Source organism: Amborella trichopoda, chromosome 11 (genome assembly GCF_054954075.1).
Source record: "Amborella trichopoda isolate Santa Cruz 75 chromosome 11, AtrichopodaSantaCruz75HAP2 v2.0, whole genome shotgun sequence".
NCBI lineage: Eukaryota > Viridiplantae > Streptophyta > Magnoliopsida > Amborellales > Amborellaceae > Amborella > Amborella trichopoda.
The window spans coordinates 38,358,877-38,380,994 of NC_142346.1; the positions used below are offsets into that span (position 1 = coordinate 38,358,877).

Below are 22,118 nucleotides of genomic sequence, written 5' to 3' on the forward strand. Positions count from 1 at the left end.
ACCAAATCGCAACCTGTTGTCAGCATATTGGAGGTGAGTTATAAAGGATTCTCTACTTGAGCTTTTAAACCCTCGTAACAGATTGTGATGATATAGGCTTTCAATGGATCTACTAAAATTCGCCCCAAATGGAGAAAAGAAAGGGGGACAGGGGATCCCCTTGTCGAAGGTCTCTCGTTGCACACCCATAAGTAAGACCAAGAAGTGTGCCGACAAGATACACCCAGAAATCCAAGACTTCTACTTTCTCCCAAAGCCATAGGTTCTTGGACCTGGTCCAGTGGCTCAAACTACATGATAATATGTTTTCTTCCAGGATAAGACCTGGCTCTTTCTAGTGGCACATAAGTGGATGACTTCATTTGCAACTTATGCCCCATCCAAAATTCATTTTCCCCCTGATTTCGTGAGAAGATAGAGTTTAGGACACTCCTTAGACTAGTGTCCAAAACTCAGATTGCTATTTAGCAAAGCTAAAGGGTCCGCTCCTACCTTCGGACGAGGGTGATGAATATGGAATCATCTCCTTATAAATGAACCCCCTATGGTAGAACTCCAAGAAGAAAGTGCTTACATCTAGAGCAAGGAATTCCCAAAACTTGTGGAAGAGGGAAATCCGAAAGCCATCACTATCTAGGGCTTCATCCTAGCCAAGGTCTTTAATGGTCTGCAAGATTTGAGCCTTGGTGAATCGACACTTGAGCCTATTGGCTAGGTGAATGGACTCTTCAGCTTTGTAAATTTGCACTGTGGACTAAGCTGTGAAGAGATCACCGAAGAAATTGATAACCATCCTATTGACGTCTAGAAGGTTGGTGTAGATTTGTTTGTTGTCTATGATTTGCAAATTTGAGTTGAATTTGTTGAGACTATTAGCCACTTTGTGAAAATAAATAGTGTTTTTGTCCCTGTCATAACCATTTTGACCTAGAACTTGGATACCAAAAAATCTCCTCTTCTTTACTCACTTTGCTGAAGTCTGCATTCACCACCACCCTTTTGTTCCTTACATCAGGAGTGAGGCCCCTCAATTCCTTGAGTAAAACCAGCTCTTCAATATCATGAAGCCTTCTTCTCATGGAGAACACTTAACTAGTACCTCTAGTATTCGAGGGTTCCTTTGAGGAGTTGTAGTTCTTTCGTGAGCCTAATGCCCACCCAATTGAACACAGAGAAAGATGACAACCAAGAAGAGATAAACAGAAAGAGCTCGGCTTCTTGAAAGCAGAGGACTTCGAACAGGAATAGAAAGAGCTTGGCTCTTTGTTCTTCTTTTCGTCTTCTCTTGTTGATGGTGCATGGTGGAAGTCTCAGATCCCCACGTTTGTGCCCCTTCTTATGATCTCTTCTCAGTTGTTTGTTTCCCTTATAAGACAGTTGTATTTGCCGGTCGTTGGCTCCGATGAATTTTCAATTGTATTAGGTGGTATCAGAGCGTTGATTCTTGTCGGATGGTGTGTTCGTCGATAAAGCATCATGGGTTGTGGACGTGGTCAACAACTGGGTACCAAGAATAAGCCCATCCAATGAGAATGAGACCTCCCTGAAATTGAGATAGAAGACTTGAGAAGGCAAGTTGAGGAGTTGCCCCAAGCTTTGTGCAAAACCTACTCCGACACATTATGATGTAGTAGTGAGTCGGAAGCTGTCTTCGAGAACTCCGTTCTATGCACACACTCCGCGTAAGGAGCATCATGTTCGAGAGAGTAGATTGTGGGATTTCAACATTAAAGTTGGTCTACCTAAGTTTGATGAAGAACCAGTTGAAGGTGAAGAACAAGTTGATATAGATCTTTAGGTCGAATCATCGTTCCTCGATGGCACAAGTGACCCCATCTTTGATAAAACTCTTCTTTAACGCAGCAAGAATATCCACTTTCCTCATCAATGGGGAGATGGAGAAGCAAGATGTTGACTTAAATCCAGAAGAGCTCGACATATCGAGATATTTGAAGAACAAAAAGACGAAGGACTCAAACGAGAATCAATTGGTGAAGTTGGTTCATTGATTGAAAGTTCTTTAACTAGAAGATGCCCCATTGGTATGGTTTAAGGCTGAGCATAAACAATTTCTATCAACGTATATTGAACCATTCCTCGAGGGTTACTCAATTTCAACGCACAATCATTGTTTTTTTATTAGTGCAAAAACTCATAGGTCCCAGGATCGCGTTAATTTATTTAGGATGAAGAAGATTGTGGGACCAATGAGAATTTCATCTTAACGCATTTTAAAACTCGCGGACAAATTTTCTCCAACCCAGGGGAATGATGCAAATCAAGAATGGGTTGATTCAAATTTTTTTTTTTTTTTTTTTTTCGGAGATGTCGGTAGATTTTTTTCTGGATAATTTTTTGGAATTTTAGTTTAGAAATTAGGGTTATTATTTATTTTAGAAAGGCTTACCGTATATTTTTTTTTTTTTTTTTTTTTTTTTTTGGGGGGGTGGGGGGGGGGGGGGAGGGGGTTTAACTAGTGATCTTTAGTAGGTTACGTTGTCCATATCTCTAGATGGTTTAACAAGGAAAGTAAAGTTTATCTTATGTGAAAAAGAAAGGAGGTTCAGGAAGAGGGGGAAAACCGACAGATAATATAGGGGTAGGTTAGTGTGAATCGATAAGGCCAACTTTAGAAAGAGAACTTTATAAAAGACAGACCTCTCATACTATGTTGGAGTTTTTACTGGTGAATGAAAATTTGAAATAGATGTGTAGAGAAAGAAAGAAAGGCTTTCTGTTGATTTTTCTTGACGTGCGTGGTGGAGGACTTGGATCCTCACACACTACCCGCGGCAAACAACTGGCACATACAACTGCATTTTAGAAACTGTGAAGGAAATTGCAAGAAGTAGAAACAAATGTGGTGATCCGAGGCCTCCACCACGCACCACTAGAGAAATCAAGAGAAAGACTTTCTTTCTCTCTCTACACATCTATTTCAAAGTTTCATTCATCAAGAAAAAACTCCAACTTATAATGAGACGTCCCTCTTTTAAAGTTCTCTTTCTAAAAATAACCTTATCTATTCACGTTAACCTATCCCCATATTGTCTCTTCCTTTTCCCCCTCTTCCTGAACCTACTTTCTTCTTCACAAAAAGATAAGCCTTACTTTCCTTGCAAAACCATCAAGAGATATGGACAGCATAACCTACTAAAGATCACTAGTATCCTATGTTAAACCTACTAATAACCAAAATAAAATCTACCCACATCTCTGAAAGTAAAAATAAGAAACAATAAATAAATTTTCGTATCAACACATTCTTGATCTGCATCATTCTCCCCGGGTTAAAGAAAATTCGTCCTCGAGTTTTAAAATGCGGTAAGATGAAATTTGCATTAGTCCCAACACCTTCTTCATCCCAAATATAGTAAACGCAATCATGTGACTTTTGGGTTTTTGCACTGATAAAAAAACAATGATTGTGCACTGAATTTGAGTAACCATCGAGGGATGGATCACTGCATGTTAATAGACATTGTTTATGCTCGGCCTTAAACCATACCAAGGGGGTATCTTCTAGATGAGAACTTTCAATGAATGAACCAACTTCACCTATTGATTCTTCTTTGAGTCCTTCATCTTTTCCTTCCTTGAATATCTCTATAGGCTCGAGCTCCTTTGGGTTCGCGTCAATATCTTGCTTCTGCATCACTCCATTGATTAGAAAATTAGATATACTTGCTCCCTTAAGGCAAATTTCTTTCATTTCGAAATCTTCTTCATAAAAAATAGGACCTTTATCAACAATGGAGTCACTCGTGCCATCAAGGAATGATGATTCCAATGATGATTCCAACTAATGGTCCAAACCTGCTTGTTCTTCACCTTCGACTAAACTTAAGCAGATCAACTTTAATGTTGGCATTCCACATCTACTCTCCCGAACATGAAGCTCTTGACTCGGAGTGTGTGCATAGAAAGGTTCTCGAAGACAGCTTCCAACTCACTACCATCATCATTGTGTGTCGGGGATGGGTTTTGCGCGATGCACTAGGTCAACTCCTCAACTTGATTTCTCAAGTCTTCCATCTAAATGTCTCACAGGTCTCATTCTCGCTGAATGGGCTCATTCCTGATACCCAGCCATTGACCACATCCACGAGCCAAGATGCCTTATTGGTGAACACCACAATTCGACAAGAACTAACGTTCTGATACTACTTGACAAAGTTGAAAATCTACCAAAAGCCAACAACTGCCAAATTCAGCTGCTTTTTAGAGAGAGACAAACTGAGAAGGAAATCACAAGAAAAATAAACGAAAGTGGGAAATCGAAGCCTCCACAACACACCATAAGAGAAATCAAGAGAAAGACTTTCTTTCTGTCTCTACACATCTATGTCAAATTTTCCTTCACCAAGAAAAAACTCCAACTTACAATGAGACATCCCTCTTTTATAGAGTTCTGTTGCTAAAAATAACCTTATCTATCCATGTTAATGATGGGTTTTGGCAAAATTTTATATTGGCTGCCTACCTGATACAACCATGCCCCTTTACCCGGGTATGGGATGGGTTAAGGGAAAGTTTAAGGTCATCACCCTTCTTAGACGTATATTATCTTTTCCTTTTTCCCCTTCTCCTAAGCCTCCTTTCTTCTTCACAAAAGATAAACTTTACTTTCCTTGTTAAACCATCTAGGGATATGAACAACGTAACCTATTAAAGATCACTACTATCCTATGTTAAACCTACTAAAGATGAGGATAAGATCCCCTCCCCAAAAAAAAAAAAAAGAAACAGCGAGTCTTCCTAAAAAAATCGTAACCCTAATTGCGAAATAAAATTCTTAAAAATTATCTCAAAAAAAATCTATCCACATCTCTGAAAATAAAAATAAGAAAAGTAATTTTTGAATCAACAAATCCTTGATCTACATCATTCTCACCTGGTTAGAGAAAACTCATCCTCGAGTTATGAAATGCGTTGAAATGTAATTTGCATTAGCCTGATCTTCTCCATCCCAAATATAGTAAACGCGATCCTGAGACTTGTGGACTCTTGCATTAATCAAAACACAATGATTGTGCACCGAAACTGAGAAACCCTCAAGGAATGGGTCACTATATGTCGATAGAAATTGTTTATGCTCAGCCCTAAACATACCCACAGATCATCTTCAAAATGACATGAGAACTTCCGATGAAGGAACCAACTTCACCTATCAATTATCCTTCAAGTCACTCATCTTTGTCCCCGTCAAATATCTCTATAAGCTCGAGCTCCTCTAGTTCAAGTCAACATCTTGCTTCTCCATCTCTCCATTGATGAAAAAATTAGATATCCTTGCTGCCTCAAGGCCAATTTCTTTCATTTCATCTTGTTCTTCATAAAAAATAGGACCTTAATCGAAGATGGGGTGACTCGTGCCATCAAGAAATGAAGACCAACTAAATATCCAAACCTACGTGTTCTTTAAATTCGACTGGTTCTTCATCAAACTTAGGTCTACTCTTCCAAATATGAGAGCTTCCAACTCACTACCATCATCATAGTGTATCGGGGTTGGGTTTTGCGCCAAGCGCTGTGTCAACTCCTCAAATTGACTTCTCAAGTCTTCTATCTGAATGTCTCAGAGGTCTCATTCTCGCTAGATGGGCTCATTTCCCTTTACCTGACCTTAACCACCTCCAAGAACCATAATGTCTTATCGACGAAAACCACAATCCAATAAGAACTAATGCTCTCATACCACCTGACGCAATTGAAATCCTACAGGCAGCCAACAACTGCCAAATCATTGTTTGAAAAACCGCTCGATCTAACCGGTAAATGCTAGATTAGATCGGAACCGGCCCCTTGCCAGTTCCGGTTTCGGGAGGTTTTGGTGATCGGCCAGTATTTTAAAAATAAAAATTCAAAAAAATGTCTAGAAAATCCCAAAAATAAGGAATTTGATTTGTAACACATTTTTTAATATTTTTTACATTATGATAAATATTAAAAATTGCTTTGGTCATTAATACTCACTTTTCAAATCCATTTTTCATTAATTTTCAATATCATTTGAATGTGTTTTGTTTTAATCATTCTTATATGCTTTTCATATTCTAGTAGATTTTTTGTGCATCTTTTTTATTTTTTCAACAATTTTTTGGCCGCCTAGAACTTGCCTGGTTAAAACAGTTGAATCGGTTGGATTGCCGGTTAGGCCGGTTAAACCGCTTCTGACCCCATGTCCGGTTAACCGTATCGGTTTGATTTTTGCGAACACTGCGCCAAATACAACTGCACTCTAGAGAGAAACAAAACTAAGAAAGAAATCGCAAGAAACAAACATGGGGATTTGAGGCCTCCACCACACACCACAAGAGAAATCAAGAGAAAAACTTTCTCTCTCTACACATCTACGTCTGATTTTCATTCACTAAGAAAATATTCCAACTTGCAATGAGAAGTCCCTGTTTTAGAAAGTTCTCTTTCAAAAAATAACCTTATCTATCCACATTAATCTATCCCTATAGTATCTCTTCATTTTCCCCCTCTTCATAGACCTCCTTTCTTCTTCACAAAAGATAAACATTACTTTTCTTGCTAAACCATCTAGAGATACAGAACGTGTAACCTACTAAAGATTACTAGAATCCCATGTTAAACCGACTAAAGATGAGGATAGGACTCCCCCCCCCCCCCCGCCCCACACACCCCTAACAAAATGAAACGGCAAGCATTCCTAAACAAAAATCTAACCCTAACTGCTAAAATAAAACTCCTAAAAATTAACCCAAGATGAATCTACCCACATCTCTGAAAATAAAATAAAATAAAATTTTTAAATCAACCCATTCTCGATCCACATCATTTGTATGTCGATAGAATATGTTCCACCACATAAACTTGCTAAAATTGAATCTGTTCATCCATGTCGAGAAGCATGGGGGAGTAATTAGAGGTGGTTTTTATGATAGCCCGGAGGTGGATCCCTAAAACACCTCCTCCAAGTCCATGGAAACTAGGATTTACTCTAGCTTGGTAAGCAGTGGTATAGAGGTGTGATTGGACCAAGTGAATAACGCTTCACTGAGGGGAAGCTCTATAAGTTACGGACAGACCAAGTCTAAAAAACTCATCATGATAGCAGTGAGATGATTATTACGATTCTTTTCAATGGAGCTCCTAGTAACATTATGCACCTCCCAAGCACCATGCATCAAGATAGATCAAAGCCATTAAGTTAAGTTTCGCTCATAAATTTTCTCTGAGATTGGGCCTAGATGACATATAAACAGTAGCAAAATTCCATGGAAAATTACATGATACTCCATTGATGGACATAGTGCCCAAAAAAATACAAAGATGACCGGAAGTTATAACAAAAACTGTAAAGCCCCAAATGACCCAGAGGCTATGGGCATAACTAGCAACAACCCTTTTTACGATGGTCAACCTTACCACTCATATTCCACACAAGGACCCTCATGATTGAGGGGTTAGGGGATGGGATGAACATTGGGGAGCCCTTCACGAGTCTTCCGAGGAAGATCACTGAGCAAAGACCGCCTGAGACCAAGGTTCTAGTTTATCATATTGGATTTTGAAAGAGAGGTTCTTGACCTCACTGGCCCCTGCTAGCATTTTTTTTGTAGTGCATTGTTCCTCCAAACCTCACTAATATCCAAAGTTTGGCCTTCCTTTTCAAATCCTCTGAACTTCGACTCTAGGTCTATGTCACCTTGCATCTGATCGATTCTTTGATTTTCTCTTAGTCCATCGAGCAGTAAGAGTCAAAAGCAGATTAGATGGACTCTAAGCTACTTTTCTACTCACCGTCTCTTCATAGGTCGAGGTATAGGGAGGGACAGGGTCCCATCCCCTTGAGGAGTCCAGGTGGTTTTTTCAAGGATATTCGAGGGCTCAGCTTGGTGGACGACATCATCAGCAGGCACAGAAGTTCGTTTGTTTATTCTTTTTTTTTTGTTGGGAAGGTTTGGGAGAGTGTGTAAAGAAAAGAGTGAGGAAAAAAACTTTTGCTGAGAAGAAGAGGACAAGAGAGGAAGAGGTAGGGGAAAATAAGGGGGTAAAGAATTGGGCAAGGGGTTAGAAAAAGAGGGTCCCCGAGAGACAGGGATCGAGGAAGGGTGCAAGAGGGAAGAGAGAATAGAAGGGGGAAATGAGGAAACATAGAGGAAAGGAGGAAAAGAGCGAGGCAGGGGGAAGGGGAAAGGGAAAGTGAATAAAGGGCATTAGCGAAGGGGAAAGAGATGTTAAGGGGAGAAGGCGAGCTTTTATGCTGACCTAGGAATCTGCCAAGGATCTTGAAGAGGAATTGATGGTTGCGCTCACATCCAAAGGTCCCGTGTATGATGGTGTATGCTTGGCATCTAGGGACTCACGGCTTTCTGCAAGATAAGACAATTGACAAGCCACTAAAGCGGCATGAGATCCATCAATGGATGAGGTCTCCTAGATCTTTTCCAACTTGGAAGCCAAGTTGCATCTCACCATTAGATGTGAAGGGAGATAGGGTATCGATGGGGGATAAGAAGAGAGAGAGAGAGAGAGAGAGAGAGAGAGAAAGGGTGGGAGGAGATAACATTAGGGGTCACTGTGTGAGTCGTCAATCTGTGGTGACTGGACGATGGGAACAGCTCCTTTTGAATGGGGTTGTTCTGGGGACACATGTGATTACTTTATTATCAAGGAGATGAGGGAAGGGGGAATGTGTAGCTTTGTCCATTGTCCAATGTCCCAATGGTTGATGGATTGTCCAAATGCAACCTTTCCTAGGTGGCAACATGAAAGCCGTCAGATGCAAGGATCATGGGTGCTTGTTAAGCAGCCTGTTGGGGCATATCTAGAGGCGAGTCACTGAAGGGGATAGGGACCACTACACCAGTCACATGCGCAATCGCAGTTGTGATGTGTGCAAATGGGCATGTGCCTCTGACTGCGTCATGCGTAGGTGGGGAACGTGGACAAGCCAGAGCCACTCGATTGAAGGACGGCCTGCGAATTGTCACCCAACTTAGGTGAAGATGGGAGGGACCTAATGCTCATCCCATCATGGCCGTTAGCTCCTATGTTTGTGCTTGGAGGGTTAACGAGAGACATCGTAGGCTCTTGAACCAAGATAGATCTAGGGGAAGAATGGTTATTCAATTCTCTAGGCTGGGGTGGACATCGGCCAATTCTTATGGACTTGGATCGTGCCAAGGGGATTTTAGGATATGAGTCTTAAGATAGACGACTGAATTGAAAAGTGTCATCCTCTTCCTAGGGAAATCGCTAGCTGGCCCATCCCCCATTTGAACTCAAATTTGAATTTGAATTCAAAATAGGGGATATTTCACTACTTATAGAGATATTATAGAAGGGTAGCATTCTCTCATTGGATCCTTTTTGCTGACTACGATCCCTTCTTCTTTTTTTTTCCATCACAAGGGAATGATTGGTTGGACCAAAGTTTTGATTGTTATTGCTATGGAGCACTATGTGCCACTCCCCCAAATTATGTTGGCGAGAAGCAGAATCGTAGTCCCAATCTATAGAGGGTTGTTTTTGTGCTTCCAATCACAGTGGTGGTGGTATAGGTAGCCAAAACATCTCAAACCCTAAAGTTCATAGGCGATGGAGACTAGGGATAGACAATATGTTGCGAGGAGCCTTGAGTTTTTTAAAATGTATGAGGGTTTGTTGCAACAATCAACATTTGTAACGGTCATGTGTGGAAGGAGCCCAAAGGATTCCTACTTTACCTTGATAAACTCACCACAAAGGTTGTCAATGGTTATCAATGTACTGTTGTGCCAAACATGAAGGGAATCCCCTTTACTATTATTCATACTTTTTTCCTTTATAGAGCTCCAACCGTTGTAGACCAAGGCGATAAATAGAGCATGGCCCCATTGGAACACAATGTCAATGGCTGGATTTCCATACTTGCGTATAAGATGGGAAGGAGTCATAAGATTTTTTCACCTATGAATTGCCAATAGATAATTTCCAATGAGTTCCAATGGGCTTGAGTTTACAAAGTTATGGATATGATGTCATGGTGTAGGGGATGGAGAGCACCCAACAAGGACGATTGCAAAAGGTCCAATCTTTCAAAAACCACATCCTCGACCACCATCACAAAGGGATTTGCATCTTTTCAATAGCCCTGGGTATTTTGCGGTGATTTACTAGAAAGTAGTTTGGTGGAAACAAGGCTTGTCTTGTCATAACTAGCTGTGGGAGCAATTTCAGCTATAGTATTAGGGTTCGCATCCAGGGGCTAGGGGTGGCAACATGTCGGGCCCAGTCCTAGTCAACCCAGACCCAACCCAACTAGGTTCACCCAGACCGGGGCCCAACATGAGCCCAGGTTGGGTTTGAATCATTTGGACCAAAACCTAACCCAGACCTGGGTCTATAAATTAAAAAAAATAAAATGTTATTTTAATATTATTTAGTATATATATTTTATACCCGGGTCGGGTCGGGTCGACCCCAACCTAGACCCGACCTAGCCCAACCCAATAAGGTCCATGCCGGACCCAGACCTGGTTCGAGTCCAACCCAACCCAATTGCCAACTACTAAGGGCTCTTCATGGAACCTAATAAATTAGACATAAAAGAGCTTCAAATATTGGGTAAAGGGGGACCACGAGGTTGTGGCTCATTCGATTAGGTGGTCCTAGTAGTTTGGTGAGGCATTTGGTGCTTGAAAGGGAGGGTTAACTATAGGTGGATGAGGCTGATAGGACTGAAACCCGAGGTTGAACATTTTAAGGGATGATCCATCCCTAGTAATTGAGGAGAGAGGAAATTTTGAGATAGGAAGTTGCTTACATGCCCTTTTATTTTTTACATTACTATAAAACATTTTCATTGAACCGATAATCAAACCAAAATTCTAGTTAAAATGTCTTTAACTAAACGAACCAAACACAAAATTCCTTTCTTGAAATGATCCCTATAATGCTATCCTATAAAAAATAGATACCTCCATTACTGAATGTAATCATTTAAGCCATGATAAGGTTCTTTTTCCTTAGTTTGAAATCACAAAATATTGTCAAAATTAAAGACTGTTGCAGCATCAATCAAAAGTAACACAGCAGTAGACTTATTCTTAGCCATGGTAAATTAGTAGCACAAACATTCAAGCGGAAAAAGGCAACAAGAACCCAATTAATGGCTCCCAAGGCCACGAGAAAATATAAAGGTCAAGAAATATACAAAGGACGGCCAAGTGGCATGGGTGATTATGTTCATTTATTATTACATAGTTGTTCCCGTCCAAGGAAACAATTAAGGGAAAGCCCGATGATGTCTAGATGGTTGTTAGCCGAGGACTAGACTAAAAGGGTATGAAAATGTAACATAGTGTATAAGCCTAGGTAACTGATGCCCGCTATAGTATTTTACTATTTTACCCTGCAATCAAATGAATCCAGGATACACAATAGAGGGAAAGATTCAGGGAAAAGGAATTTTAGATTTTCCCAAAAGCCAACACCATCCATGTTCTCCTCAAGCCCATAACCAATCTATGAATCAAGGTAGCATTATAATTTACTTTACAGGTGCACCATAAGGCGTGAATTCAATTGTTCCATCATGGCATTGTTTGGAACAAACAAAGCCCATAACATCACTACATAATGAAGAATAATCACATCATTAAATCAAGGGCTTTGATGCAATCATAGTAAGTGTACTAACAGCTTAACCACCTAAGTTCACTAGACCACTTCAGTCCAACAAGAAGAAGTTTTATTGAACCATATGGAGTACTGTAGTTTTCTTTCCTTTTAAAAAAAAAAAAAATCATTTGCAAGTTATTAATATAGTATGGTCAAGCAATTACTATTTTCTTATACCAAAGGCCACCAAAGGTTTCACATACCAGGCAAAGTAGACTGTCTTGTGGAGCCCACATTTTTTTTTTTTGTTCATATACCTTGTCGGTCAGATAAGCATAGGTTCATTTCATAGTTTCTCCATTTGGATAATAGAAGATGTTATCTTTCATGTAATCCTAAAAATAAAACACAGAAAACATTTGCAAATTACCTGATCCTGATTTATTATACATGAAGCAAAAAGACGCTATGTTTTCTTGAATATGCATAAACATGTTATACGTATGTATGTATGTGTGTGTCTACACACACAGACATATATTTACATATCCGTACATACATACATATAAATACACATATATACACATACACACATTCAAACACACACACACACACAAATATATATATATATATATATTTCTTTTTTTGGTTAGTTCAGTGGTAGTTCTATAGTTTGCTTCATTTTTTTACTCAAGAAAATATGGTGTGCAATTGAATTACATACTAAAGTGATTGGATGATTCTGTATGCAATTGTTGTAACAGGTGTAGGAAAAAAGTGAAATTGTGCATCACAGTATAACACAACAAATAAAATGGCGACTCCAAAAAAGAAGAGACTGAAAATCAAGCAAGGTAGAGATAACTCACATAGATTGTATCAACGATTGCCACCACCAGTATTGCATAGCCAGCATTGTAATTGGGGAATTTGTGAAGAAGCTTCCTTGCAATGAACACACAAAAAATTGTAGCAGGAACAATTATGAGCAGAATGCTTAAAAGGAGTGACCTTGCATCTGGCCCAAAAACCAATCGTCCACCAAAGGAAAACCTCTGAAATGGAAAACAAATAATACATAAAAAATGCAAACAATAATATGTTAATGAAGTCCGAAACGAACAATTGATACAAACTAGAATACCCCTTAAAACTGTTGTACCAACATATCTTACACATGAGTGTAAATATAACTACAAGGTCTCATACTGGTTTTGACTATGAGCCTCAACATTGATAATTTATGATCAATATTAAGATAAAAAAGCCGCATTGGTCTTTGCTTAATGTGCACGAGATCGCATCAGTAAGAAACAGACTTTGAAAAAAAATAAGTAGAATGCAGAAAACAACAGAAGAAAGTTGTGGCCAATAAGGATTAACTGCATCAGGCCCTCTATATATCATCCATCAAATCAAAAAAAAAAAAAAACAGTTCCATATAAAGTCCATTTACTGAAGCAAATCTCATATACCACTTTCTCAATCGACCAGCAAACACAGATAAAGATACAAATAAACAATAATAACTAACCACTTTACAAGCAAAAAAAAAGAAGTCCCAAATCACATGATAACAAGAGAGATAAAAGTTCATATTAATTTACAGACAAAATGGAACAGAGAATGGGTGTGATGAACCAACATTGTTTCCTTTCCAAACTTCATAAACTCGTTTGGCCATGGGAGTTAGAGAGAGAAACTGGTCCGGTGTTCATCTTCTAGAGTGAGAAACGGCCATGGCTAGTGGCATCACCAAAGGAATAAAATACAGTTTCTCTCTCTAGCGGTTGGAGAGAGAATGGAAGCGGGAATGAAATGCATGATAGAGAGAGAAGTTCCCGGAGATATAGGCTACAACCCCCATGCCCCCTACACGTTCTGCCGCCTATTCATTAATGGCAGGAAGAATGCTTGTGAAATGACCATAATACCCCTCTGTATTCCTTTTTTAGGAAAACCCAAATAAAAATGATATATGCTTACTGTGATCAGCTATCAGGACCTGGATTAAAGTGCAGAGAGAGGGACCTTAGGCGAGAGGAGTAGTTTGACTCTGGTTTTAATGGAAGAAGAGAGAGAGAGAGGGAATTAAAGAGAGGGATTTGGAAAACTGGGTGTGAGAGAATTGGGGAGGACGGTGAGGGAAGAGAGAGAAGAGGGAAATTGAACTTTGGTTTTAATGGAGGGAGTGTTTTGTTGTGGAACAAGATTATTGAGAAGGAATGATCTTTGCGTTTTGATAGGGGAGGAATTTATCGATAGAGAGAGAAAGAGAGACGAACTTTCAGGAGCCGGCGATAACCATGACAGGGGTAGGGAGATAATAGGCTAGCTGTTAAAGAGTCAGATACTTGAGCTCGTGGCTTGATTTGGAAACTAAAACGGATGCCTATAAGGCTTAGGCTTTATGAAAATCAAATAAAGCCTCACCTCAAATCCTTGCCTCGAATAACATCAAAACTTCTCACGATAGTTATAAAATCAATTTTTAACAAGAATAAATGATTCAGATAAACAATAGAAGATCTATTTTTTAAGGTAAAATAAACGGTTTAGATAATTTTTTACAATATACACTTTTTTTTATAGTTGAAATATTAAAAGACAAAATTATGTCATAATATTGAAGTTGAGATGATCGATTTAAATGTTTTTCAAACATTTGAATTGCAATATACAATAAGCTATGAAGTAAGGCTTTTTCATTTATTTTGATAGGGCTGCAACGCTATTAAAATATTTTTCTATAAATCAATATAAAAGGGAATTTCAAGTAGGAGTACTAGGGAAAGGGGATGGGCCCTATCTAGCTTGGCCAAGGAAAAGGAGAAAGGATGTAGTTTTAATGTTGAAAAACCCTTTGATTGATCATGTCGACATCGAGATATATGACTATGAAAATAAAAAGACTTTAAGTCTCAAAAATACTGCATTTTACAACATATTATCTACACCATCCATTTAAAATATTTTCATATGCTTATGGATCTACTTGATTTTGACCATTTTTAAAATTTAAATTTTATAATTAGATATAAAAATAGATTTTGAGATACTCCTAAAAATATTTTACATCAAAATTATATACTATGATAAAATTTGAATGTGCACCTTACCTCTACACCTACGGATGCATCCGTATGCAAGCTGCACCCTTATGTATTATATTAATATTGTTGTGCAGTCTTGGTGAGAGCACCACACCTTTCGGGCTTCCTTTGCTTTTTCATTTCTTTTTTGGGCTTCCATTACTTTCTCTAGTTCTATTAAAAAGTAAGGCCTATTAATAAAAGAATTTCATTCACTTTAATGTCCTTTCTTAAATAAGGGCACTTGTACTATGCTTTTTCGAGAAAATAGCTTATTTCTACTCCCTAGATCAGCACTACATAGAAGGAATTTTTTATCTGATATTGACATTTTAGGAATTACTTAAGAATCACTAGATGATTATCCTAAAAAAAAAAAATTAAAATTTTTTGACACTTATATCTCACCACCTTAAAATTAAATGGTCGCTATTGAATCTCAAGACATTATTTTTTCAAGTGTACAAGGTATACACCTAAGATTTTTTTTAATTGAAATTAATATATTATGAGATGAATACGTTATGTCCTCAAAATTTGAGATGCTAAAATAAGTTCTATATGAGATTTTAATCGAAGAAGTAAATAGACATTCTACTCGTAACTATCTTTTGATTCAAATTCAAATTCAAATTCAATGGTTGGTTTGTTTGTTTACACTTTATACTGTTCTAAAAATTGACGTGAGACACTTCTGCAAATGCCCCCAACGACCCACGACTGGTTCCTGACGATTAGCTAGTGCATTAGATGTACCTTCACAATAGATAAGAGCTGAAAAGCAAGTTCAAATTCTAGAGAGAGGAAATGAGATGAAAGTAATTTTTAGAGAGAGAAACTAATAAATTATGTGGTGTCATCTTGGTGCAGGTAGTGGATTTTTTATTAAGGAAAAGTATTGTATGGATCAGGGGAATATTCATCTTAAAGATGGTCTTCACGAAAATGGATCTGACCAAAATTTAAAATAGATGGTATAAAGAAAAAATTAGAATCACTTTTAAATTAAGAATTTATTATTTTTAACATTCGTAATCACTAAAATTTTGGGTCCCAAATCTATATTTTAAATAAATTTTGGAAGGGGACGCAAATCAAAGGAGGAGTCCACTCATAAAACCCCCACCCCCTTCTATGATGAGGGCATGTAATTATGCCCCTGCGGGAGGATATTGTACAGTTAGTCCCATTGATATAAGACTAATTTGGAAGATATTTTTTTAAAAAAAATCGAAAGTTTGAAAACCACCTAAAAATCAATAGATGATTATATTTAAAAGAAAAAATTTAATTTTGAGTTTTTTAATACTCGGATCTCACTTTTAAAAAAAAATATGATGGTGTATGTTCAATTTAGAGGCATTATTTCTTTCAAGCCCATAAATAATGCAATTTAGAAACTTTTGCATTGAGTATAGCATATAGGCAGCCCGATTGGGTTTGCCGAAGGAGTAAATGTACAATATGCTCCGTCAAGAGCATAAAATCATTTGGGGGGGGGGGGGGGGGGGGGGTATCAATTGGTGGTCATGTCAGTCCATACCGATCTAAATCTTTGAAGAACCAACTTTCTAGAGGATATCTTCTCCGAGAAGATTGGGTGCATAAATTATTTAAAAAATAAATTTTATCATAAATATCTTTTTCTTTTTTTTTGTGGAATTACTTACAATTTTACGTGAAATGCTTGCTTTGAAACCGGTGGTTTAAAAAACAGATCGGTGACTCGGATTGGACATCGTAAAAAATTGGTCTAGATTTATTGTGCGAAAAAACTAGTGAACAAGCAAAAAAACACGTGCAAAAATAGTGAACCGGCCAAAAACTAGTCCATATTAAAAGAAATACCTATGTAATTTTTTGCCAGGGAAATACAATTTTTTTTTACTTTTTTTTAATAATAATCACCCCTTATAATTTTGGAAACAATATCACTCGCAGATGGTCTTATTACAAACAATAGAAATTCCAAAAATAAATAACACATCAATAAAATAAATCTCAACTACTTAATACCATTCATACAACCTAATATTGTGCTTGACAATATGAAATAAATAATAAGTAAGTATAAGATAAAGATGTCGGAGATTACCTCAACCGGTCTTCTTACACCTCACACCGAGTCACCACATCCAATGGTACGGGATCTGCGATCTAGCTTCATTTTCGAATGGAGAAAGCTAATTTCGGCTAAACTATGTAACCACCCTTAATTATTCACAAAACCCTAACCTCCAAAAATAACTTAGCCTTCCCTCTAATTTCTACCACCCTTAGTTTCTTCTTAGGTCTAGGGAAAAAAAGAGTAGTAGTTAGAGTTGGGCCGTGGCCCCCCTTTGAAACTTTGGGATAGAGAGGGTTAGAGAGAGAAACTCAGAGGAGGGAGAGTGGGGCGTGCCCCTCAAAGAGATAGATATATTGTTATTATTATAAAAATGGGAAAGAACTCCCCTATTTATATAAAAAAATAAGATCTAGGGTTTATTTGGGATTTCCCATAGTTTACCTCGAGATTGAATCTGTACCAGGGATCACGATGACTTGTGGGGTGAGAAATCTGAGTCATCAATTCAATAAATGGGCCATCAACATTATGGAATATGCTTTGACCATTATCCCCCTTTCCTTAAACTATTTTCCCATCAATATATTTAGATCATGCATTCCATAAAAATAGCATGATCATATCACATATTCTATAAGGATATATAAAACATCATCAAGTAAATAAATACTACCAGAATTTTTAAACAAAGTCAATGTTTACCATCTATTCAAATTGACCATATCTCTTTTAAAGCATACTTATCATATTACAAAATATGTCATTGCCGCTATATCGTTTCCAATATTTGACCACATGCCTCAAATCAAAATTATCATAATCTTAAAGACCTTGATCACAAATAAACAAAAGGAATCCAAAGGGTGGGGCGTGCCACCCCTTTGTGGCATGTGTGGGGCCCCACCCACATGCCACATCATGTGTAATTTGGGCCTCCACGAAATTTTATATAAAAAAATTTAAAATTAAATAAAACGAATTAATATATATTTGAATTTTTACAACTTTGTAAAATCATTATAAGTCAAAAAATCATAATTAAAATATTGAGAGATTCATAAAAATTCAAATAATAAAACTAAAATCATTTCAATAATAAAACGAACACAATTAATTAATATGATGGGAAAATGATCCATATGGTTTTGGTTTTAGAAATTCAATCTGTAATAATGGGGTACTCCACCTTTAACAGTGGACTACAGACCACACTATCTTTATCGAACCGACCAAGTGTTTTCCATGACCCATAGTCCAAGCAGGGGCTCATTAGCGGGTCACAAAAGTTAGATCGATGAATCAATGGGTCGCAATCCTAGTTTGTGGATTACAGGTCATTCCCTAGAGACGAGTCAAGGTCACCACGATCTGATGCGACCACAGTTCTATGGTGCATAAGGGTATCTCTCGCACATGCATACGCTTCACCCAAAGGTAGATATCTAATTTTCCCGAGCGATCTATCAATATGCATGCCATGTGATGGAACATAGATGAGGTTTTGACCCCCGTCTCAATAGGCCTACCATCACATACAAGGGTCACACAGTCCCTCGACACTCTCATCTAGGTATAAGCTCCGATCTCATCCAGGGCTAACCCAAAACCCTAATCGGTTAATTCTTTATGCCCAGGTACCTTGGGTTTTGCAACCGACTAGCCTAAATCGGTAAGCACAGTCCGGTATAAGTAAACATCATTCGCTTAATATGGTACTCGAGGGACCACACTCCCACTAAGTTTATGTTTCACTATAATAAAAGTATTTCAATACATATTCATAAGGCCTTTAAATGACACATAAACCCAAAACATATCAGTGAATCGGCATTTTATTACAGCAAATTGACATTTCTACTGTAGCAAAATGACATTTCTACTGTAGCAAATAATCAGTTCTCTTTTAAGTCTAGACGATTTCGTATATATTGACATAATCGGCACTGGGTGATGGATTCCCAAGTTGGATGAGGTGATTCTGTGCCAACCTAGCATTTTTTAAATCAAGGTTCCAAATTAAATTTCAAACTGCCATGTTTGAATGGCTGATCCTGACCTAAAGTTCTATGTGCTTGAGTATATACAGTGCATCGCATGACGCAATTCTACCATATTTGTACAAAAAGCAGTGGTCTCACCAAAGAATAAAACTAAAGGTAAAAAATTGTTCTTCAAAAGACGTCATTTTTAATTTTTAAAATTTGTTTTTTCTCAATTTATAATGCCATGATAGAGAGTATATAACATTACAAATTAGAAAAATTTTATACAAATGAGGCTCTAAATAATCAAATTGGAGCCCATCTAAAATATTTTACGATAAGAGGTTGTTTTGATGCCAAAATACCCTCAAATTGATCTTCTCGACATCAAGATGCATGGATATAGAAAAAAATGGATTTCAAGTTTTAGAAATAGTACTTCTTTTTGGATTGTTAATTTTCAAAATTTTCAATGTCTGCTTGATCTACATTGTTTTTTAAGCTTTAAATTTTATAATTAAAGATGAAAATATATTTTAAGGCTATGACAAAGATTTCAAGTGTTAAAACTACATTTCTTGATAGTATTTGAAAGTGCGTTTTACATTGATTGGTTATAGCCTCGGCTCTATACAAATAGCACCCTTAAAAAATAGGTTCAAAATCCATCTAAAAAATGGATCATGAGGAGAGGATGCACATCTATATATGAGTCAACAAAGATTTCAAGTGTTAAAACTACATTTCTTGATAGTATTTGAAAGTGCGTTTTACATTGATTGGTTATAGCCTCGGCTCTATACAAATAGCACCCTTAAAAAATAGGTTCAAAATCCATCTAAAAAATGGATCATGAGGAGAGGATGCACATCTACATATGAGTCAATAGACTCGTTACAAACCTACAGTCCACTACAGGAGTTCATAATTGGACCACGCAATTCTAATTTATGGATTTCAGGTTCTCCCTTAGAGACAAACCATGATTTTCGAGACTATGATGCAACCACAACTTTGATGATGCATAGGGATGATCTCTCACATGTACACGCTTTACACTCAATAGTGAATCTATGTACATGTTGTGTGATGATATAACAATGAAGTTTTAACTCTGTCTCTAAAGTCTACTCATCATATACAAGGGTCACATAGTCCCTTGGTTCTCATCTAGACATACTCCGACGACCTCATCAGGGGCGAACCCACTAAACTCTTATATATTGAGTATTTTTAACTCGATTGCCCTAGCACGTCGAGCCTAGTCCGAGTATGACCATATAGTATTTGCCTAGTATGGTATACAAGAGGACCGTACTCCCACTGAGTCTATGTTTCATTATATAAAATGCTCATACAAGCTTTCATATGGTCTTTAACGACCGCATAAACCTAACAATGATCACATAAAAATCCGGTTGTACATCTTCATTTTGTCCACCCAACTATAAGTTTATGTACGACATCTTATTCAATCTCTTGTTTTTATGGGTTATCAACCCAAGATCATTTTTCATGGATTATCAACTCAAAATATCGAAAACACGATTTTTTTGGTATTTATTTACCTTTAATCTTAACTACTTCATCGATTATACTTATATTATTATTAAACCTGCATTTCATATACTTTTTTCTTAGTTCGAATAATTTTAAAACCTTTAGGTTCTACAATATCCCTTCAAAGTTCTAACTTTATGTTAATGCCTAGGGTCTTATACATAAAAACTACTTGTTTAGCGAACAACATAAACCACAATACTTCATATTATAGGCGCTTAATTAAATCGTCCATAACTAAAATGATTTAATTATCCAATGTGTTAAAATAATATTTGACGTTTTTCTCTAAAGCAATACATGAGCTTGGAATTAGAGAGTAATCATAGAAAGGAAAGAAAAAGAGATACCATAGAAGTGTTGGAGAGCTTAGATAATTGTAGAAAGGAAGGAAACATAGATACCATAGAAGTCCCATTTAATTAGGAAATAAATCTTATTATTAAAGTGATTAAAAATAGAATCGGATAGTTATCCAAAAAAAAAATATTTTCATGCGGACTTGACTGCATTTCTACAGTGTGGTTTAAAAGTATAAAGCGTCCATCTTAAAGATGGACACAAATAGGTAATCCATCTAAAAACAATTGTATCGGTCCAAATGCTTTTTTAATATAATTTTTATTTTTATTTCTTTCATATTCATGATTGAAGATTATATTCTTTGAACATTAAGACCAAACTATATTTAAAAATATTTTTATTGTCAAGTTCGCATTCGTACATTATGCGGGCTGGCTCAGTGTGCGCAAAACCGGCCGGTTAGAACCCGAACCGGTCGGTTAGATTGCCACCGGTGGGGTGGCGATTGCGGTTAGGGCCGGTTTTGCGGTACACACATAATAAGAGGGAACTCTAAAAAAAAAATCGAGACCAAAACCGGTCGGTTCAATGTCAAACAGGAGGTTTTTCTTCAAAACCAGCCGGTTTTCCTAACCGGTCCAGTTTAGTGTTGTTTTTTGTGCGTTATAATACCGTTATAACACATCAAATAATGGCTGTTATTTGACACATGCCCGTTATTTTCATAGATCAAGATTTTGTAGCTTTTTTTTCTTCCATTTTGTAGTTTTTTTTTCTTCCATTTTGTAGTTTTTTTTTTTGTTTTCAATCAAATATTGATGTTATACACCGTAAATTTTATATAGATTATCTATTATTGAATCAAAAGTAAAAAAACAAACAGTTCTTGGCGGATTGAAATAGGGATTTTTGAAAATTAGAAATTTCCTCCATTCTATCAAATACAGCTTTAATACCTCATATATTTTCATAAAAATGGAGGGCGTTGATTGATTGTTGAAGGATTCAGTGTTTACATATTTCAATTTTTCCAAAACGATGAAGATTTGAGGTTTTTTTGGGTCCGAAGTACTGCTGCTTGAATAACTATTTTTATCCAAACAAATTGATTTTTGAACTATCAATTAATCGATTTTTATCAAATTAATCACTGAAGTTTGATCATAAAGTCCTTATCTATCAAATAAACTAGTTATTTTGATTTACTATTGATTAAATTTTTTTATATCGATTTTTTTTTGCTACGTTTTTTCCTGAATTTTTCATGAAGTAAAAAAATTGCAAATTTTTTAATAAATATCTCAATAGTGAATAAGTTTTCATGAAATTTGGAGCATTTGAATCTTAATTAAAGCATCTATCATATTCCCATATCAATTTATTCAAAAAATGAAAGATTTGGGGTTGATTTTGACTCTAAATTTTATGTATTCTTTGGCTCGATTTTAACGTTCTTAAAACAATTTTTTTGAAAATAAAATTACGTTTTGTTTTTATAAAAATATGAATTTTGTGATGAATATGAGAAAAAACAAT

General features: G+C 36.9%; 1 protein-coding gene across 5 annotated transcripts in view; it reads right to left on the reverse strand.

Annotated features, from left to right (window-relative positions):
- Nucleotides 1-14,051, reverse strand: part of LOC18436839 (protein S-acyltransferase 8) — a 36,681-nt gene extending 22,630 nt beyond the window's left edge. For all 5 annotated transcript variants that reach the window (XR_002281370.2, XR_016044159.1, XR_002281372.2 and 2 more), the window contains exons 1-2: nucleotides 13,223-14,051; nucleotides 12,447-12,632 (exon numbers count right to left, since the gene is read on the reverse strand). Coding sequence is in view for 1 of the 5 variants with exons in the window: in XM_006847061.4 (XP_006847124.1) it covers nucleotides 12,447-12,632; nucleotides 13,223-13,261 (225 nt within the window). In the remaining 4 variants the exon portion in view is untranslated. The remainder of the gene's footprint in view (nucleotides 1-12,446; nucleotides 12,633-13,222) is intronic.
- Between the last annotated feature and the right edge of the window lie 8,067 nt (nucleotides 14,052-22,118).